General features: G+C 46.9%; 1 protein-coding gene across 2 annotated transcripts in view; it reads left to right on the top strand.

Annotated features, from left to right (window-relative positions):
* sema5ba (sema domain, seven thrombospondin repeats (type 1 and type 1-like), transmembrane domain (TM) and short cytoplasmic domain, (semaphorin) 5Ba) overlaps window positions 1-20066 on the top strand; it is a 483409-nt gene that overhangs the window by 443459 nt on the left and 19884 nt on the right. For both annotated transcript variants that reach the window (XM_070875254.1, XM_070875253.1), the window contains one exon: window positions 16060-16209. In XM_070875254.1, coding sequence (XP_070731355.1) covers window positions 16060-16209 — 150 coding nt within the window. The remainder of the gene's footprint in view (window positions 1-16059; window positions 16210-20066) is intronic.

Genomic DNA, 20066 nt, shown 5'->3' with positions numbered 1-20066 from the left:
ATGGAAATTTACAGCGCAGAAGGAGGCCACTTCGGCCCATCGTGTCCGCGCCGGCCGACAAAGAGCCGCAGGGCCCTCGGTCAGCAGCCCTGAAGGTTACATGTAAACCTATGAACAATGGCGGAAAGGTAAAGAGCACCCAGCCCAACCAGTCCGCCCCACACAACTGCGACATGCCTTATACTGAAACATTCTACACTCCACCCCAAGTACAGTGCAGCATTAGGGCCGCGAGCATTTACAAAATATAATTCTGGGGATATGGGTGAGCGAGGCTGGCATTTCTTGCCCATCATTATGTGCCTTTGAGAGGGTGGTGATGGGCCTTCTTCTTGAGCCGCTCAAGTCATAGGAACAGGAGTAGATCATTGAGCCCCTCAAGCCTGTTCCGCCATTCACTGTGATCATGGCTGATCTTCCACCTAACCCCATATCCCTTAAAAACTTGGAATCTCAGATTTAAAGTTAACAAATGATCTGGCATCAATTGCTGTTTGCAGAAGAGAGTTTCAAACCTCTACCACGCCGCCCCCCCCCCCACCCATTTTGTGTGTAGAAGTGTTTCCTGATTTCACTCCTGAAAGGTTTGGCTCTAGTTTGTAGACTGTGCCCCCCAGTCCTAGAATCCCCACCCGGCAGAAATAGTTTATCTCTAAGTACCCTATTTGTTTCCCTTAATATCTTGCAAACTTCGATCAGATCATCCCTTAACCTTCTAAATTCCAGGGAATGCAACCCTAGTTTGTGTATTCTCTCCTCGTAACTTACCCCTTGGATTCCGCGTAGCATTCTGGTAAACCTACGCTGCACTCCCTCCAAGGCCAATATATTGCTGCACAGGAGGGCAGGAAAAAGAGTGGGAGAGCTATAGTGATAGGGGATTTGACGGTAAGGGGAATAGATAGGCGTTTCTGTGGCCGCAACCGAGACTCCAGGATGGTATGTTGCCTCCCTGGTGCAAGGTTCAAGGATGTCTCGGAGCGGGTGTAGGACATTCTGAAAAGGGAGGGTGAACAGCCAGTTGTCGTGGTGCACATAGGTACCAACGATATAGGGAAAAATTGGGATGAGGTCCTATGAGACAAATTTAGGGAGCTAGGAGCTAAATTAAAAAGTATGACCTCAAAAGTAGTAATCTCAGGATTGCTACCAGTGCTACGTGCTAGTCAGAGATGGAATCGCAGGATAGATGAGATGAATACGTGGCTTGAGGAGTAGTGCAAAAGGGAGGGATTCAAATTCCTGGGACATTGGAACCGGTTCTGGGGGAGGTGGGACCAGTACAAACTGGATGGTCTGCACCTGGACAGGACCGGAACCAATGTCCTAGGGGGAGTGTTTGCTAGTGCTGTTGGGGAGGAGTTAAACTAACATGGCAGGGAGACAGAGGGAAATAAAATGGAGGCAGAAGCAAAAGAGAGAAAGGAGAAGAGTAAAAGTGGAGGGCAGAGAAACCCAAGGCAAAAAACAAAAAGGGCCACATTACAGCAAAATTCTAAAGGGGCAAAGTGTGTTGAAAAGACAAGCCTGAAGGCTCTGTGCCTCAATGCGAGGAGTATTCAGAATAAGGTGGACGAATTAACTACGCAGACAGCAGTTAACGGATATGATGTGCTTGGCATCACGGAGACATGGCTCCAGGGTGACCAAGGCTGGGAACTCAACATCCAGGGGTATTCAACATTTAGGTAGGATAGGTAGTGAGGAAAAGGAGGCGGGGTGGCGTTGCTGGTTAAAGAGGAAATTAATGCAATAGTAAGGAGGGACATTACCCTGGATGATGTGGAATCGGTATGGGTGGAGCTGCAGAATACCAAAGGGCAGAAAACGCTAGTGGGAGTTGTGTACAGACCACCAAACAGTAGTAGTGAGGTTGGAGACAGCATCAAACAAGAAATAAGGGATGTATGCAATAAAGGTACAGCAATTATCATGGGCGACTTTAATCTACATATTGATTGGGTTAACCAAACTGGTAGTAATACGGTGGAGGAGGATTTCCTGGCGTGTATTAGGGATGGTTTTCTCGACCAATATGTCGAAGAACCAACTAGAGAGCTGGCCATCCTAGACTGGGTGATGTGTAATGAGAAGGGAATAATTAACAATCTTGTTGTGCGAGGCCCCTTGGGGAAGAGTGACCATAATATGGTAGAATTCTTTATTAAGATGGAGAGTGACACAGTTAATTCAGAGATTAGGGTCCTGAACTTAAGGAAAGGTAACTTCGACGGTATGAGACATGAATTGGCTAGAATAGACTGGCAAATGATACTTAAAGGGTTGACGGTGGATAGGCAATGGCAGACATTTAAAGATCACATGGATGAACTTCAACAATTGTACATCCCTGTCTGGAGTAAAAATAAAACAGGGAAGGTGGCTCAACCGTGGCTAACAAGAGAAATTAAGGATAGTGCTAAAACCAAGGAAGAGGAACATAAATTGGCTAGAAAAAGTAACAAACCTGAGGACTGGGAGAAATTTAGAATTCAACAGAGGAGGACTAAAGGTTTAATTAAGAGGGAGAAAATAGAATACAAGAGGAAGCTTGCAGGGAACATAAAAACTGATTGCAAAAGCTTCTATAAATATGTGAAGAGAAAAAGATTAGTGAAGAATAATGTAAGTCCCTTGCAGTCGGATTCAGGAGAATTTATAATGGGGAACAAAGAAATGGCAGACCAATTGAACAAATACTTTGGTTGTCTTCACGAAGGAAGACACAAATAACCTTCTGAATTTACTAGGGGACAGTGGGTCTCGTGAGAAGGAGGAACTGAAGGATATCCTTATTAGGCAGAAAATTGTGTTATGGAAATTGATGGGGTTGAAGGCTGATAAATCCCCGGGGCCTGATAGTCTGCATCCCAGAGTACTTAAGGAAGCGGCTCTAGAAATAGTGGATGCATTGGTGATCATTTTGCAACAGTCTATCGACTCTGGATCAATTCCTATGGACTGGAGGGTAGCTAATGTAACATCACTTTTTAAAAAAGGAGGGAGAGAGAAAACGGGTAATTATAGACCGGTTAGCCTGACATCAGTAGTGGGGAAAATGTTGGAATCAATCATTAAGGATGAAATAACAGCGCATTTGGAAAGCAGTGACAGGATCAGTCCAAGTCAGCATGGATTTATGAAAGGGAAATCATGCTTGACGAATCTTCTGGAATTTTTTGAGGATGCAACTAGCGGAGTGGACAAGGGAGAACCAGTGGATGTGGTGTATTTGGACTTTCAAAAGGCTTTTGACAAGGTCCCGCACAAGAGATTGGTGTGCAAAGTCAAAGCACATGGGATTGGGGGTAATATACTGACGTGGATAGAGAACTGGTTGGCAGACAGGAAGAAGAGAGTCGGGATAAATGGGTCCTTTTCAGAATGGCAGGCAGTGACTAGTGGGGTGCCGCAGGGCTCAGTGCTGGGACCCCAGCTCTTTACAATATACATCAATGATTTGGATGAAGGAATTGAGTGTAATATCTCCAAGTTTGCAGATGACACTAAACTGGGTGGCAGTGTGAGCTGTGAGGGGGACGCTAAGAGGCTGTAGGGTGACTTGGACAGGTTAGGTGAGTGGGCAAATGCATGGCAGTTGCAGTATAATGTGGATAAGTGTGAGGTTATCCATTTTGGGGGCAAAAACACGAAGGCAGAATATTATCTGAATGGCGGCTTACTAGGAAAAGGGAGGTGCAACGAGACCTGGGTGTCATGGTTCATCAGTCATTGAAGGTTGGCATGCAGGTACAACAGGCAGTGAAGAAGGCAAATGGTATGTTGGCCTTCATAGCTAGGTGATTTGAGTATAGGAGCAGGGAGGTCTTACTGCAGTTGTACAGGGCCTTAGTGAGGCCTCACCTGGAATATTGTGTTCAGTTTTAGTCTTCTAATCTGAGGAAGGACGTTCTTGCTATTGAGGGAGTGCAGCGAAGGTTCACCAGACTAATTCCAGGGATGGCTGGACTGTCATATGAGGAGAGACTGGATCAACTGGGCCTTTATTCACTGGAATTTAGAAGGATGAGAGGGGATCTCATAGAAACGAATAAGATTCTGATGGGACTGGACAGGTTGGATGCAGGAAGAATGTTTCCGATGTTGGGGAAGTCCAGAACCAGGGGACATAGTCTTAGGATAAGGGGTAGGCCATTTAGGACTGAGATGAGGAGAAACTTCTTCACTCAGAGAGTTGTTAACCTGTGGAATTCCCTGCCGCAAAGAGTTGTTGATGCCAGTTCATTGGATATATTCAAGAGGGAGTTAGATATGGCCCTTACGGCTAAAGGGATCAAGGGGTATGGAGAGAAAGCAGGAAAGGGGTACTGAGGGAGTGATCAACCATGATCTTATTGAATGGCGGTGCAGGCTCAAAGGGCCGAATAGCCTATTCCTGCACCTATGTTCTATGTTTCTATATTCTTCCTAAAGTGTGCTGTCCAGAACTGCTTGGTGTTCCAGGTGTGGTCTAACCAGGGTCTTGTATAGCTGTAGCATAGCTTCTATCCTGTGTGGTGAAGTTGCTCCCACAGCACTGTTACGTAGGGTTTCCCAGGACTTTTGGCCCAGTGACCATGAATGAATGCCTGATCTATACACTACTCTGCACCAGGGCTGTATCCCCTGGCTGGGGAGTCTAGAAACAGGGGTCACAGTCTCAGTATAAGGGGTCGGCCATTTAGGACTGAGATGAGGAGAAATTTCTTCACTCAGAGGGTGGTGAATTTCTGGAATTCTCTATCCCAGAGAGCTGTGAAGGCTCAGTCATTGAGTATATTCAAGACAGAGATCAACAAATTTTTGGACTCTAAGGGAATCCAGAGATGTGGGGATTGGGCGAGAAAGTGGAGTTGAGGTCGAAGATCAGCCATGATCTTACAAAATGGCGGAGCAGGCTTGAGGGGCCGAATGGCTCTTGCTCCTGCTCCTATTTCTTATGTTCTTATGTCAGGATTGGTGTGTGACTTGGAGGGGAACGTGGAGGTGGTCCTGCTGCCCTTGTCCTTCTAGAGGCCGCAGGTTTGGGATGCACTGCCGAAGAAGCCATAGCGAGTTGCACACCCACACAGCGGACCTCTGGTTGTGTATGGGGAGGGGGGAGAGATCGCAGCGACACTATCTTCTACAGTCAGCCTCAGCACTTTGCGAGATCGCACGGCAGATTCAGCTAAGGAAGGCCGTTCAACTCTTTTATTTTGGATTCCCAACTACCATATTTCCAACAAGTGTCCCCATTCAAAGGGAGTGCCCTCAAAATAACCGGTAAAGTAAACCGTACCTATTGGCGTTCTTCTCGTTAATGATAAGGCACCGGTCGTGGGTTGCTTGAAGGGAGCCTGTGGGCGCCGTGTGATTGCGTTCCAGGGTCACCCAGGGGTTACAAAGCATGAAAGTGGAAAAGGGCCTTTCAGCTCATCTTGGTTCACCCGTAGGAAGGAACTTACAGTCTCCTCATCACAGCGTCTGCCAGGGTTTTTCCTTTCCTCTGTTCTCATCAGACGTCCATTCCACCTTCTAATGGCTCTTGGTGCAAAGAACGTCATTGTAATTTATTTGCTTCATGGGTTCTTTGCTTAAGAATTTATAGCAACACATTGCTATCAAGAACTAGTTGGTTTATTAACAAAGGTTTAACAATCACATTACACATTACCAGTTCATCCACCAGGCTCACAACGGCATACCTCATCGTGGATGACCTAGACCCAACTGACTGGGGTTTTATTGAGTCTTGTGAACATCACGTGACTGGCTAAGCCACTCACAATGCAACAGCTCTACACCTATTTTTTGCAACAGCTTTACAAACCTGTGAGCATACTCACAAGTGCACACATTACAATTGTGACATCAGGTCCAACATTATGCCTGTTGCTAGTTTGAAACTTTCCCCTTCTTGTCATACTGGCACGGTTTAATTTGAGGATAAAATTAAACACCTAAGAGGAGTGTGATTCCCTGTGCGTGTGACCAGTCCCATGGAATAATGCTTTGCTGCTCTTCCTCCTCACAAACAAGCCTGTTACTGGCTCTACATAACTGTCACACTGTGCATGTAGTTATATAGCGCCTTTAATGTAGTTAAACGTCCCAAGGTGCTTTACAGTTGTGTTACGAAACAAAATTTAACACCGAGCCATATAAGGAGAAATGAGGGCAGATGACCAAAAGCTTGGTCAAAGAGATCGGTTTTAGGGAGCGTCTTAAAGGGGTAGTACTGGTGGCAGTACTGTCAGCATCAGGCACACTAAACGTCCCTTGTCCGGTGTGCAAGAGACTATGTGCATCCAGAATTGGCCTATACGGCCACTTGAAGACACATGCCATTGATGATTAGCACATCAACGTCTTTGTTGGATACGACAGACTACCAAGAAAGGGGTAGAGAGACGGAGAGATTTAGGAAGGGAATTAGTAGCTCAAAGTATGGTTGAACGATTAAAATCAGCTATGTTGAAATGGCCAGAATCAGAGGATCACTTACAGGGCAGTAAAACCATCTCTTGTAAGGATTTTTGTTTGGTGAATTGTTGTGCTCACAAGGGATTGGAACACTTTGTACGTTGCCTAGAATAGGGTTATATTCCCGTGGCTATAAAAGATTAAGGAGTGATCTAATTAAGGTGTTTGAAATGATTAAAGGAGTTGTTAACACTTAAAAAGACTAATGTAATGTTGGTCCTTATCTCAAAGAGGCTGGAATACAAAGGGGTAGAAGTTACACTACAGCTGTATAAAACTCTGGTTAGATCCCATCTGGAGCACCGCGTTCAGTTCTGGGCTCCGCACCCCAGGAAGGATATATTGGCCTTGGAGGGAATGCAGTGCAGATTCACCAGAATGATACCGGGCCTGAAAGGGTTAAGTTATGAGGACAGGCTGCACAGACTCGGTTTATATTCCTGTGAGTATACAAGAGTAAGAGGTGATCCAGTTGAGTGTTTAAGATGATTAAAGGAGTTGATAGGGTCGTTAGAGAGAAACTTTCCTCTGGTCAGGGGAGTCCATAACAAGGGGACATAACCTTAACATTAGAGCCAGGTCGTTCAGGGGTGATGTCAGGAAGCACGTCTTCACACAACGGGTAAAGGAAATCTGAAACTCCCTCCCCACCAAAACTGTTGGGGTTGGGGTTAATTAAAAATGTCAAAACTGAGATAGACTGATTTTTGTCAGACAAGGGCATTGAGGGATATGAACCCAATGCGAGTAAGTTGAGTTAAGATACAGATCAGCCATGATCTAATTGAATGGCAGAACAGGCTCGAGGGGCCAAATGGCCTACCAAGTGGTTATTATTGAGGTGCGAACTTCACAAGTGAGTTCCAGCAGGCTATTCAAATTTGGGGGGGGGGGGAGGGGCGGGTGGCGGGTGGCGTCCCATGCACGTTCCCGGGTCTGGTCCCTGGATTGCAATCAGGAGTGGCCAATTTTTAACCCTTTCCCTGAGCACCAACGCCAACTGCAGTGGTTCTCCTCCTCCTGGTCTGTGATCCGCTAATCTGACAGGCAAGTGCGAGGGTGGGCAACAGGAGCCATTAATGCTTTGCACGGCTCACCCCCCCCCCCCCCAACTGGATAAACTCACGGAGCCGTTATGGGGAGGGGAAGCATCAAAAGAGCAAACCTTTTAATTTCTTCTTCTTCCCACCACGCCATCAGTCCTGGCTACTCAAGTTCAAAATTATACAGAGCTTCTTTTGTATTTGTTCATGGGATGTGGGCATCACTGGCCAAGCCGGTATTTATTGCCCATCCCTAATTGCCCTCAAGAAGGAGGTGGTGAGCCACCTTCTTGACAATTGAGTGACTTGCTGGGCCATTTCAGAGTCAACCACATTGCTGTGGGTCTGGAGTCACACATCGGCCAGACCAGGTAAGGATGGCAGATTTCCTAAATCAGATGGGTTTACCATTATTGATACTAGCTTTTTAATTCTAGATTTATTTAAATAACTGAATTAAAATTCCCCCAACAGCCATATTGGGATTTGAACTGCCATCTACATAGATCATTAGTCAAGGTCTCTGGACTACTAGTCTAGTAACATAATCATTATGCCACTGTTCCTGTCCACCATTTCATAGAGTCTACAGCACACAATGGTCTACCCCAGTATGTTCCTACTTTCCTCAGTGCCAATACTGAGCTGCCCCAGGTTAGGTTTAGGACATTTACAGTTTGCCAATTGCTGTTCAATTAGAGGCAGGCCCAATCCAATGTGGAACTGGAATTAGACGGCCCAAAACTCACTGAACACCGGGCAAACAGCAGAGAGAGAGAAGCCTTTCTTAGCCTTTATTGCAAAGGGGATGGAGTATAAAAGCAGGGAAGTCTTGCTACAGTTCTACAGGGCATTGGTGAGGCCACACCTGGAATACTGCGTACAGTTTTGGTTTCCATATTTACGAAAGGATATACTTGCTTTGGAGGCAATTCAGAGAAGGTTCACTAGGTTGATTCCGGGTTGAGGGGGTTGACTTATGAGGAAAGGTTGAATAGGTTGGACCTCTACTCATTGGAATTCAGAAGAATGAGAGGTGATCTTATCGAAACATATAAGATTATGAGGGGGCTTGACAAGCTGGATGCAGAGAGGATGTTTCCACTGATGGGGGACACTAGAACTAGAGGGCATAATCTTAGAATAAGGGGCCTCCCATTTGAAACTGAGATGAGGAGAAATTTCTTCTCTCAGAGGGTTGTAAATCTGTGGAATTCAGTCAGCGACAAGCGATCCCGTTGTGTTCCGTGCTGCAGCCGACAGCCGTAAGCTGGACGCTGAGCACAGCAGGAAGCAACTTCAATAAAGGTGACTTACCAGTCGACAGCTGTAGTGCTCCCTCCTCAAAGTGCGCCATTAGAAATAATTAGATGCTTTTTCCAAATTACACCCCGTTAATTAAGATTTATCACCAAGAAACTCCCCTCTAGTACCTGCAGAAAGAGACCGGTAATTGGATAAATGGATACCCACATGCATTTTCTTCCTGTTCTTGAAATATACAGTCTGGCCAGTACTGCTGCTAAAAATCAATCGTGATAAACTATCACGTCCCCAGCGCTCCTGGGTTGTCACCAGACTTTGCTGTGTATCGCAGTCGATTTACAGATGACAGAAAATTTGGAAGTATAGTGAACAGTGGGGAGGACAGTGATTGACTTCAAGAAGACATGGACAGGCTGGTGGAATGGGCAGACATGTGGCAGATGAAATTTAACCCAGAAAAGTGCAAAGTGATACATTATGGTAGGAAGAACGAGGAGAAGCAATATAAACTGACGGGTACAATTCTAAAAGTGGGTGCATGAACAGAGAGACCTGTGCACAAATCGTTAAAGGTGGTAGGACAGGTTGAGAAAACAGTTAAAAAAGCTTACGGGATCCTGGGCTTCATAAATAGAGGCCTAGAGTACAAAAGCAAGGAAGTTACGATGAACCTTTATAAAACTCTGGTTCGGCCTCAACTGGAGTATTGTGTCCAATTCTGGGCACCACACTTTAGGAAGGATGTGAAGGCCTTAGAGAAGGTGCAGGAAAGATTTACAAGAATGGTTCCAGGAATGAGGGACTTCAGTGGATAGACTGGAGAAGCTGGGGTTGTTCTCCTTGGAGCAGAGAAGGTTGAGAGGAGATTTGATAAAGGTGTTCAAAATCATGAGGGGTCTGGACAGAGTGGATAGAGAGAAACTGTTCCCATTGGCAGAAGGGTCGAGAGCCAGAGGACACAGATTTAAGGTGATTGACAGAAGAATCAAAGGCGATGTGAGGAAAAACTTTTTTACGCAGCGAGTGGTTAGGATCTGGAATTCACTGCCTGAGAGGGTGGTGGAGGCAGACTCAATCGTGGCTTTCAAAAGGGAATTTGATAAGTACCTGAAGGAAAAAAATTTAAAGGGCTACGGGGAAAGGGCGGGGGAGTGGAACTAGCTGAAGTGCTCCTGCAGAGAGCCGGCAGGCCAAATGGCCTCCTTCTGTGCTGTAACTATTACAAGATTTGCCCGGAGTGTTCAGAAGGGATTTGGTCATGAATCTTTCTGTGCAAAAGGGAACAGAAGCACTGTCAGAACAGTGAGACCGTTCCTGCGTGTTCAGCCAATATACAAGGGAACAAAAGGTTAAATCATAGACTCACACATGGAGGCCATTCAGCCCATCATGGCTGGGATATCTATTCTCTTGTTCTCTTTGTCCTTTTCTCTCCCTGGTCTATCTGACTATCTCACTCTCTCTGTTTACTTGTATGTCTCATTAGCTGGCCGTCCTGTGCTTACTTTCTCTCTCTCTCTCTCGGACGCTGACTTTCTCTGCCGCTCTGTCTGTCTCTCTCCCTCTGTGTCTCTGTCTTTCTCCCTCTGTGTTTCTCTCTGGCGATGTCTCTCTCTGTGTCTGTCTGTCTCTCTGTCAGTCTCTGTGTGTGTGTCTTTCTCTCTCATTGAAACATAGAAACATAGAAAATAGGTGCAGGAGTAGGCCATTCGGCCCTTCGAGCCTGCACCACCATTCAATAAGATCATGGCTGATCATTCACCTTAGCCATGATCTCTGTTTCTCTGTGTGTGTGTCTCTCTGTATCTTTCTCTCTCTCTCTATCTCTCTCTCCCTCTTTCTCTGTCTCTCTCTCTCTGTCTCTCTGTCAGTCTCTGTGTGTGTCTCTCTCTATGTTTCTCTGTGTGTGCGTCTCTCTCTCTTTCTCTCTGTGTCTCTCTGTTTCTGTGTGTGTGTGTCTGCCTCCCTATGTCTGTCTCTCTGTGTCTGCCTCTGTGTGTGTGTGTGTCTCTCTCTCTCTCTGTATCTCTCTCTCTCTCTCTGTCTGTCTGTCTCTCTGTCTCTCTCTGTCTCACATTGTCCCTCTCTCTCTCTCTCTGGCGCTGTCTCTCTCCCACTTTGTCTCTCTCTCTCTCTAGCTCTGTCTCTCTCTGTCTCACACTGTCTCTCTCTCTCTCTCTCTCTGGCACTGTCTTTCTGTCTCTCTCTCTCTGTCTGTCTCTCTCTCTCTCTGTCTTTCTCTCTGTCACATACTCTCTCTCTCTCTCTGGCACTGTCTCTCTATCTCTGTCTCTCTCTCTCTGTCTCTCTGTCTCACACTGTCGCTCTATCTCTCTGGCACTGTCTCTCTGTCGCTTTCTCTCCCTAGTTCTCTCTCTGTTGCTCTCTATCTCTGGCTCTCTTTCTAGCTATCTCTGGCTCTCTCTCTCTCTCTGGCACCCTCTCGTCCTCTCTATATGGCTTTCTCTCTCTCTGACTATATCTTTCTCTCTCTCTCTCTCTCTCTCTCTCTGCCTGTCTATGTGCCTTTCTTGGCCTCTCTATTTTTGCCTCTCTTCCTCTGCCTCTTTCCATACTAGTCTGTCTACTCTTTCTTCCTGTCCCGATTGATCTGTCGCCGCGTATCCGTATACTGATCTCTCTCTACTCAATCTTGTGTCTGTCTCTCTACCGAGCTGTCACTCTCTCTACTAATCTGTCTCTTCACCCATACTCATGTCCTTTTTCAATCTCTTTGCTTCTTTTTTATATCTATCTGCCACACAATACGCCCTGGTGAGACCACACCTGGAGTATTGTGTACAGTTTTAGTCTCCTTACCTAGTGAAGGATATACTTGCCATAGAGGGCTTGCAACAAAGGTTCACCAGACTGATTCCTGGGATGGGGGGATTGAGTAGACTAGGCCTACATTCTCTAGAGTTTAGAAGAATGAGAGGTGATCCCATTAAAACTTACAAATTTCTTACAGGGCTTGACAGGGTAGATGCAGGGAGGATGTTTCCTCTGGCTGGGGAGTGTGGAACCAGGGGTCACGGTCTCAGGATCAGGGGTCGGCCATTTAGGACTGAGATGAGGAGAAACTTCTTCATTCAGAGAGTGGTGAGTCTTTGGAATTCTCTGCCCCAGAGAGCTGTGGAGGCTCAGTCATTGAGTATATTCAAGACAGAGATCGATAGATTTTTGGATATTAAGAGAATTGAGGGTTATGGGGACAGTGCAGGAAAGTGTTGCGGTAAAAAATCAGCCACGATCTTATTGAATGGCGGAGCAGGCTCGAGGGACCGAATGGCCTACTCCTGCTCCTATTACTTCGGTTATTTCTTGCTTCTCTAATTTCTGTTCGTATGGCTCCCCCCCGCCACCCCCCCGACCATCCCTTGTGTAAAGAAATCTCCTTTGTTCCCACCTCCACACAACGCCAATGTCCTTTCGTGTCATCCTGCTCAATATTAAAGTACGACCCTGGGAGTGGGAGGGGGCTTAAACCCCCAAGATTTTGACTCCAAAGACCAGCGTAAATCCAAACCCATTACATGGTACTGTGGGTTTATGCTGACCTTTCTGTTTAAGTTTTGACTTTTTGCAGCAGTTCAAGGAGATGTCCCACCATCACCTTTTCAGGGCAAGGTGTCAGCCGTGGCTCAGTGTGGGCATCTCTCTGGCTGTCGAGTCAGAAGGTTGTGAGTTCAAGGCCCACCCCAGAGATTTGTGCACATAATGTAGAGGCTGACCCACCCAGTGCCAGTGCTGAGGGGGTGCTGCACTGTCAGAGGTGCCGTCTTTCGGATGAGACATTAAACCGAGGCCCCGTCTGCTCTCTCAGGTGGACGTAAAAGATCCCACGGCACTATTTTGAAGAAGAGCAGGGGGGGTTATCCCCGGTGTCCTGGGCCAATATTTGTCATACACTAAAAACAGATGTTCTGGTCACGCTGCTGTTTGTGGGAGCTTGCTGTGCACAAATTGGCTGATGTGTTTCCGACAAAAAGTATTTAGTTGGCGGTAAAACGTTAGCGACGTCCCTGTGAAAGAAGCTTTCTCAATGCAAATCTTTTCTTTAAGCTAGGGACGGGCAATAATAATGTGGCTTTGCTAGTGTTGTCCATATACCAAGAACAGATTTTAAATAAAAGGGGTGATCATCATCATAGGCAGTCTCTCGGAATCGAGGAAGACTTGCTTCCACTCCTGAAGTGAGTTCTTTGGTGGCTGAACAGTCCATTACGATAGCCACCGACTCTGTCACAGGTGGGACAGACTGACAGGTGAGATATCCTGGAGTTCAGGAAAAGGGATGACAGGTAAAGGGGGAAAACTCTAATTCAGGGTGTGAAAGGAGCCGTGGGCGAGCGTGGTCATTTATTTGACACCTACGGCTGGACTTTCGGCTTTGCTCATATCGGGGCGGTAATGGCGACGGGGCGGTAAAGTTTGCGCCCGGGAACAGTTTGCGCAAAATTGGGCAGCTAGGCCCTGAGTGTGGGGCGGAGCGCTAAGTGGGGAGGGGGCGTTACACACCTCTCTTAGGGCGCTAGGCCGGCTGAGCATGCGAAAATCCCGAGCTAAACAGCCAATTTGCGCACTGCAAGCTCCCGCAACCAGCACTCCGAGAGAAGCCTGGGGAGGGAAAAAAAACATCAAAAACATTCCCAATAAATAACTCACGCCACCGCAACATAAATCGCAAAGAATTAAAATAACAATCGCACTTACCTGAGGTGGGCATTACTTTCCTCACTGCAGCCTCTCCAGCTCGGAACGCCCACCTTCACAGGCGGTCCCAGTAGGGGGCGCTGTGGGGCACTACGGATCGGGTGGGAGCCAAAAATCGAGCCGGTGTCGCAACCAGGGGCCTTACACACCGGCTCGCCTCTCCCGGGCAGTAATGCTCCGTGCCTCCCGCTGAGACCGGCCCCGAAAACCCCGGCGGGGTGCTGGGAGCTGGCCGCCCTCCCGGAAGAGCTCACCCACCGCCATTGTTGCCCCTCTGCGGCGAAACTGTGACGTCAATGAGCCAAAAATCCAGCCCCTGGTGTTTCAGCAGAGCTGTCCGGCACTACATAGGGGACAATTGGTTGAAATGAAAGGGCTCAGCTCCACAAGCTTGGCATAGATGTGTCAGCTTCATTGAAATGGGAGCTCTCTTTGTCTGAGTCGGAAAGTTGGGGTTAGCAGTGAATGGAACTGAATCTCTCTCTCTCTCTCTCTCTGGCTCTTTCGTCTGCCTACTGCTGTCTCTCTCTGTCTCTTCCTGTCTTTATTGAACTATTGCCGCGTATCCATATACTGATCTCTCTCCACTCAAAACTTGTGTCTGTCTCTCTACCAAGCTGTCACTCTCTCTATCGATCTGTCTCTTCACCCACACTCACATCCTCTTTCAATCTCTTTGCTTCTCTCTTATTTCTGTCTGCCATTTATTTATATCAGAACATCGGAAATAGGAGCAGGAGTAGGGCATTTGGCCCCTCGAGCCTGCTCCGCCATTCAATAAGATCATGGCTGATCTGATCCTGGGCTCAGCTCCACTTTCCTGCCCACTCCCCATAAACCTTCACTCCCTTATCGTTCAAAAATCTATTTATCTCCACCTTAATTATATTCAATGACCCAGCCTCCACAGCTCTCTGGGGCAGAGAATTCCAAAGATTTAAGACCCTCTGAGAGAAGAAATTCCTCCTCATCTCAGTTCTAAATGGGAGACCCTTTATTCTGAAACGACGCCCCCTAGTTCTAGATTCCCCCACGAGGGGAAACATCCTCTCTGCATTCACCTTGTCGAGCTCTCTCAATATCATATATGTTTCAATAAGATCACCTCTCATTCTTCTAAACTCCAAGGAGTATAGGCCCAACCTGCTCAACCTTTCTCCACAACCTTTATCTCCAGAATCAACCTAGTGAACCTTTTTAGCTTCTCTCTTCCACTGAATCGCGCCTCTCTAATTTTGTATCGCTCCCCCCTGCCCCACACGCCCACCCCACAACCATCCCGGTTTTAGAGAAAGCTCCTGATTGCTCCTCCGTTCCCACCTCCACACACCGCCAATGTCCTTTGGTGGTGCCCTGCTCAATTTGGAATTACGATCCTGGGAGTGGGAGGGGGAGGCTTAAATGCAAATCTTTTCTTTTAGTTAGGGATGAGCAATAACAATGTGGCTTCACCAGTGTCACCCGCATTCCAAGAACAAATTTGAAACAGGAGAGGTGGAAGGCAGAAAACTCCAATTGGGGTAATGGGTGGGCGTGGCCAATTCTCTGTGTTTCAGCAGAGTTGTCTGGCACTACATGGGGGCAATTGGTTGCGATTGGTCTCAACTGCACTTGCTTAGCATATACATGCCAGCTTTGTTGAACTGGTAGCACTCTTGTCTTTGAGTCAGAAGGTAGGGTTTTGCAGTCGATGGAACTGAATTTCAGGCGCTGTGTATAACGGGCCGCTGATCCAATACCGCTTTACCCCTCTGCCCGAGACGAATATCGAGCCCATTTAGTCATCCTGTGAGCTCTAGGTTTGAATGCCCTTCCTATGCCCCTCATGGGAATGTCTCTGTTCTATTCCTGAAGCATCTCCTCTTTGAAAGCCTCCCATTGTTCAATTAGTGCCACGCCTACCAAGTTTTGTTTCCTTGCCTAACGTAACAATAATAACGGTGCTTTCCAATAATTCATTGTACCTGAAGCGCTTTCAGAATGTTCCTGAGAAAGAAGAAAGACTTGTATTGATATAGCGCCTTTCACGACCACCGGACCTCTCAAAGCACTTTACAGCCAATTAAGTATGTTTGGAGTGTAGTCACTGTTGTAATGTGGGAAACACGGCAGCCAATTTGTGCACAGCAAGCTCCCACAAACAGCAATGTAATATTGAACAGATAATCTGTTTTTGTTATGATGATTGAAGGATGATTTTCAGCCAGGACACTGGGAATAACTCCCCTGCTCTTCTTCGAAATAGTGCCATGGGATATTTTACGTCTACCTGAAAGAGCAGACAGTGCTTCGGTTTAACATCTCATCCAAAAGATGACACCTCCGACAGTGCAGCACTCCCTCAGCACTGCACTGGAGTGTCAGCCTAGATTTATGTGCTCAAGTCCCTGGAGTGGAACTTGAACCCACAACCTTCTGACTCAGAGGCGAGTGTGCTGCCCACTGAGCCATGGCTGACACTGAGAAGTTGCTAAATGAAGGCGAGTTTGCTTTTTTAAATGTGCCGTTATATTAGAGGAAGGATTCAATTGTGTTGGGAAATTAAAAACACGATCTTCTGTTTTGAAAGGAGGCTGGTCAGTGTGGACTGAATGGAGTCTGTGCGATGAGGAAGACACACAGTTTCGCAGTCGCCGATGTGAGATTCTCAATCCAGGAGTAGTGCAGTGTGTGGGGAACAGCACCCAGTACCGGAGGTGCCTCTACAATGAAATCCCAGGTGAGCATAGAAACATAGAAACATAGAAAATAGGTGCAGGAGTAGGCCATTCGGCCATTCGAGCCAGCACCACCATTCAATAAGATCATGGCTGATCATTCACCTCAGTACCCCTTTCCTGCTTTCTCTCCATACCCCTTGATCCCTTTAGCCGTAAGGGCCGTATCTAACTCCCTCTTGAATATATCTAACGAACTGGCTTCAACAACTTTCTGTGGTAGAGAATTCCACAGGTTAACAACTTTCTGAGTGAAGAAGTTTCTCCTTATCTCGGTCCTAAATGGCTTACCCCTTATTCTTAGACTGTGACCCCTGGTTCTGGACTTCCTCAGTACTGGGAACATTCTTCTTGCCTCTAACCTGTCCAGTCCTGTCAGAATTTTATACGGTTCTATGAGATCCTCTCTCATTCTTCTAAACTCCAGTGAATACAGGCCCAGTCGATCCAGTCTCTCCTCATATGTCAGTCCTGCCATCCCGGGAATCAGTCTGGTGAATCTTCACTGCACTCCCTCAATAGCAAGAACGTCCTTCCTCAGATTAGGAGACCAAAACTGAACACAAAATTCCAGATGAGGCCTCATCAAGGCCCTGTACAACTGCAGTAAGACCTCCCTGCTCCTATACTCAAATCCCCTCGCTATGAAGGCCAACATGCCATTTGCCTTCTTCACCACCTGCTGTACCTGCATGCCAACCTTCAATGACCGATGTACCATGACACCCAGGTCTCGTTGCACCTCCCCTTTTCCTAATCTGTCACCATTCAGATAATATTCTGCCTTCCTGTTTTTGCCACCAAAGTGGATAGCCTCACATTTATCCACATTATACTGCATGGCAATGAGCTGACCTGTGGCGTGCTGCGGATCGGTGAGGAGTGCATGTGAGGAGCGGGAAACAATAGTCCGTCCCGTCGCTTTGCACAGAGAACGTTGGCAAGTTCTACCTGACCTCACATCAGAGATCGATCCCACTTTCACTCAATATCCACAAGAGCGACGCATCCCGAAGGTGGTCACTGGCCAGGATCAGAAACATAGAAACATAGAAAATAGGAGCAGTAGAAGGCTATTTGGCCCTTCAAGTCTGCACCGCCATTCAATATGATCATGGCTGATCCTCTATGTCAACACTATACTCCCGCTTTTTCCCCATACCCCTTGATGTCTTTTGTTTCTAGAAATCTATCTATCTCGCTCTTAAATATATTCAGTGACTTTGCCTCCACAGCCTTCTGTGGTAGAGAATTCCACAGGTCCACCACCCTCTGAGTGAAAACATTTCTCCTCATCTCGGTCCTAAATTTCCTGCCCCATATCCTGAGACTGTGACCCCTTGTTCTAGACTTCCCAGCCAGGGGAAACATCCTCCCCACATCCAGTCTATCCAACCCAGTCAGAATTTTATACGTTTCAATGAGATCCCCTCTCATTCTTCTAAACTCTAGTGAATACAGGCCTAGTCGACCCAATCTCTCCCCATACGACAGTCCTGCCATCCCAGAAGTAGCACCTGTCACTTATCTTGCTCTCCCCGACCTGGGGCGACATGGCCAATCCCTGCTGAGATTCAATCACATTCTGAACTGCTCAGAAAGGAACAATTCAAAACACACTGGTCATCGCGATAAAGAAAGACTTGTATTTATATAGCACCTTTCACAACCCAAAGTGCTTTATACCAATGAAGTACTCTTGAAGTGTAGTTACTGCTAGTAATGTGCCAATTTGCACACAGCAAGCTTCCACAAATAGCAGTGTGATAATGACCAGATAATTTGTTTTAGTGATGTTGATTGAGGGATAAATATTGGCCAGGGCACCAGGGAAAATTCCCCTGCTCTTCTTCAAAGTAGTGCTGTGGGATCTTTTACACCCACCTGAGAGAGCAGACAGGGCCTCCGTTTAACATCTCATCTGAAAGACAGCACCTCTGACAGTGCAGCACTCCCTCAGTATTGCACTTGAGTGTCAGCCTGGATTTTTGTGCTCAAGTTCCTGGAGTGAGACTTGAACCCACAACCTTCTGACTCAGAAACAAGTGTGCTACCCACTGAGCCACAGCTGACACTTCAGAATTCAGAAGAAAAGTCTCCACCAACAGACCTGCCAACCTTGAGATTCAGTAGCCTGGCCAACAGTCCACCCTCAACCAACACCAGCAAACAGCATTCATCTCATTACAGTTTGTGGGATCTTGCTGTGTTCAAGCACCTCATGGCAGAGACTGAAATTCAAAGTAATTCAATATATACACGAAGGGCTTTGGGATATTTCCGAGAGAGATGATAAAGTGTTATATAAAGTACAAATTCTTTCTTTAATCATCCTGATCAGCTAAGGAAGCACGATCTCATCGGTGCTTTATTGGAAGTCCGTTACGGGAATATCACAAAGAGTAGGTTTCTATTTCAGGGGATGGGTTTGGGAAGCATTTTATTTAATTCATTCTCGGGATGTGGGCATCGCTGGCCAGGCTGACATTTATTGCCCATCCCCTTGAGACGGTGATGATAAAACTATGTGTGGCTTGTAGGCCACTGCAGAGGGCAGTCGAGAGGCGATGTATAGAAGGCACCTTAAATCGCTGGAGATATATCACCAACGATGTCTCCGCAAGATCCTGCAAATCCCCTGGGAGGATAGGCGCACCAACATCAGTGGCCTCGTCCAGGCTAACATCCCCAGCATTGAAGCACTGACCACACTCTATCAGCTCCGCTGGGCAGGCCACATAGTTCGTATGCCAGACACAAGGCTCCCTAAGCAATTGCTGTATGCAGAGCTTCTTCATGGCAAACGAGCCAAAAGTGGGCAGCGGAAACGTTACAAGGACACCCTCAAAGCCTCCCTGGTAAAGTGCGACATCACCACTGACACCTGGGAGACCCTGGCCGAAGACCACCCGAGGTGGAGAAAGTGCATCCGGGAGGGCGTTGAGCTCTTTGAGTCTCAACACAAAGAGCTCAAACACAGGCAGCGGAAGGAGCGCGCAGCAAGCCAGCCCTACCCACTCCTTCCCTCGATGAATGTCTGTCCCACCTGTAACAGGGTCTGTGGCTCTCATATTGGACTGTTTAGCCACCAAAGGACTCACTTTGGGAGTGGAAGCAAGTCTTCCTCGATTCCGAGGGACTGCCTTTGATGATAATGATGATGATGTGGGACTGGAGTCACATATAGGCCAGACCGGGTAAGGACGGCAAATACCCATCCCCGAAGAACATTAATTAAGCAATTGGGTTTTTACGACAATCTGACAGCTTCATGCTCACACTAACTGGTGCCAGCTTTTTATTTCTAGATATTTTTAACAGAATTCAAATTCTCAAAACTGCCACGGTGGGATCTGAACTCAGGTTCCACATAAGAACATAAGAAATAAGAGCAGGAGTAGGCCATTTGGCCCCTCGAGCCTGCTCCACCATTCAATAAGATCATGGCTGATCTGATCATGGACTCAGCTCCACTTCCCTGCCCGCTCCCCATAACCCTTTACTCCCTTATCGCTCAAAAATCTGTCTATCTCCACCTTAAATATATTCAATGACCCAGCCTCCACAGCTCTCTGGGGCAGAGAATTCCACAGATTTACAACTCTCTGAGAGAAGAAATTTCTTCTCATCTCAGTTTTAAATGGGTGGCCCCTTATTCTAAGACTATATCCCCTAGTTTTTGTTTCCCCAATGAGTGGAAATATCCTCTCTGTGTCCACCTTGTCGAGCCCCCTCATTATCTTACAAGTCTCAATAAGATCACCTCTCATTCTTCTGAACTCCAATGTGTATAGGCCCAACCTACTCAACCTATCTTCATAAGTCAACCCCCTCATCTCCGGAATCAACCTCATGAACC

Source organism: Pristiophorus japonicus, chromosome 3, assembly GCF_044704955.1.
Source record: "Pristiophorus japonicus isolate sPriJap1 chromosome 3, sPriJap1.hap1, whole genome shotgun sequence".
In the NCBI taxonomy this organism is placed as follows: domain Eukaryota; kingdom Metazoa; phylum Chordata; class Chondrichthyes; family Pristiophoridae; genus Pristiophorus; species Pristiophorus japonicus.
Note: the sequence above shows the minus strand (reverse complement) of the source record. Positions and strands in the feature narration are given on the sequence as shown.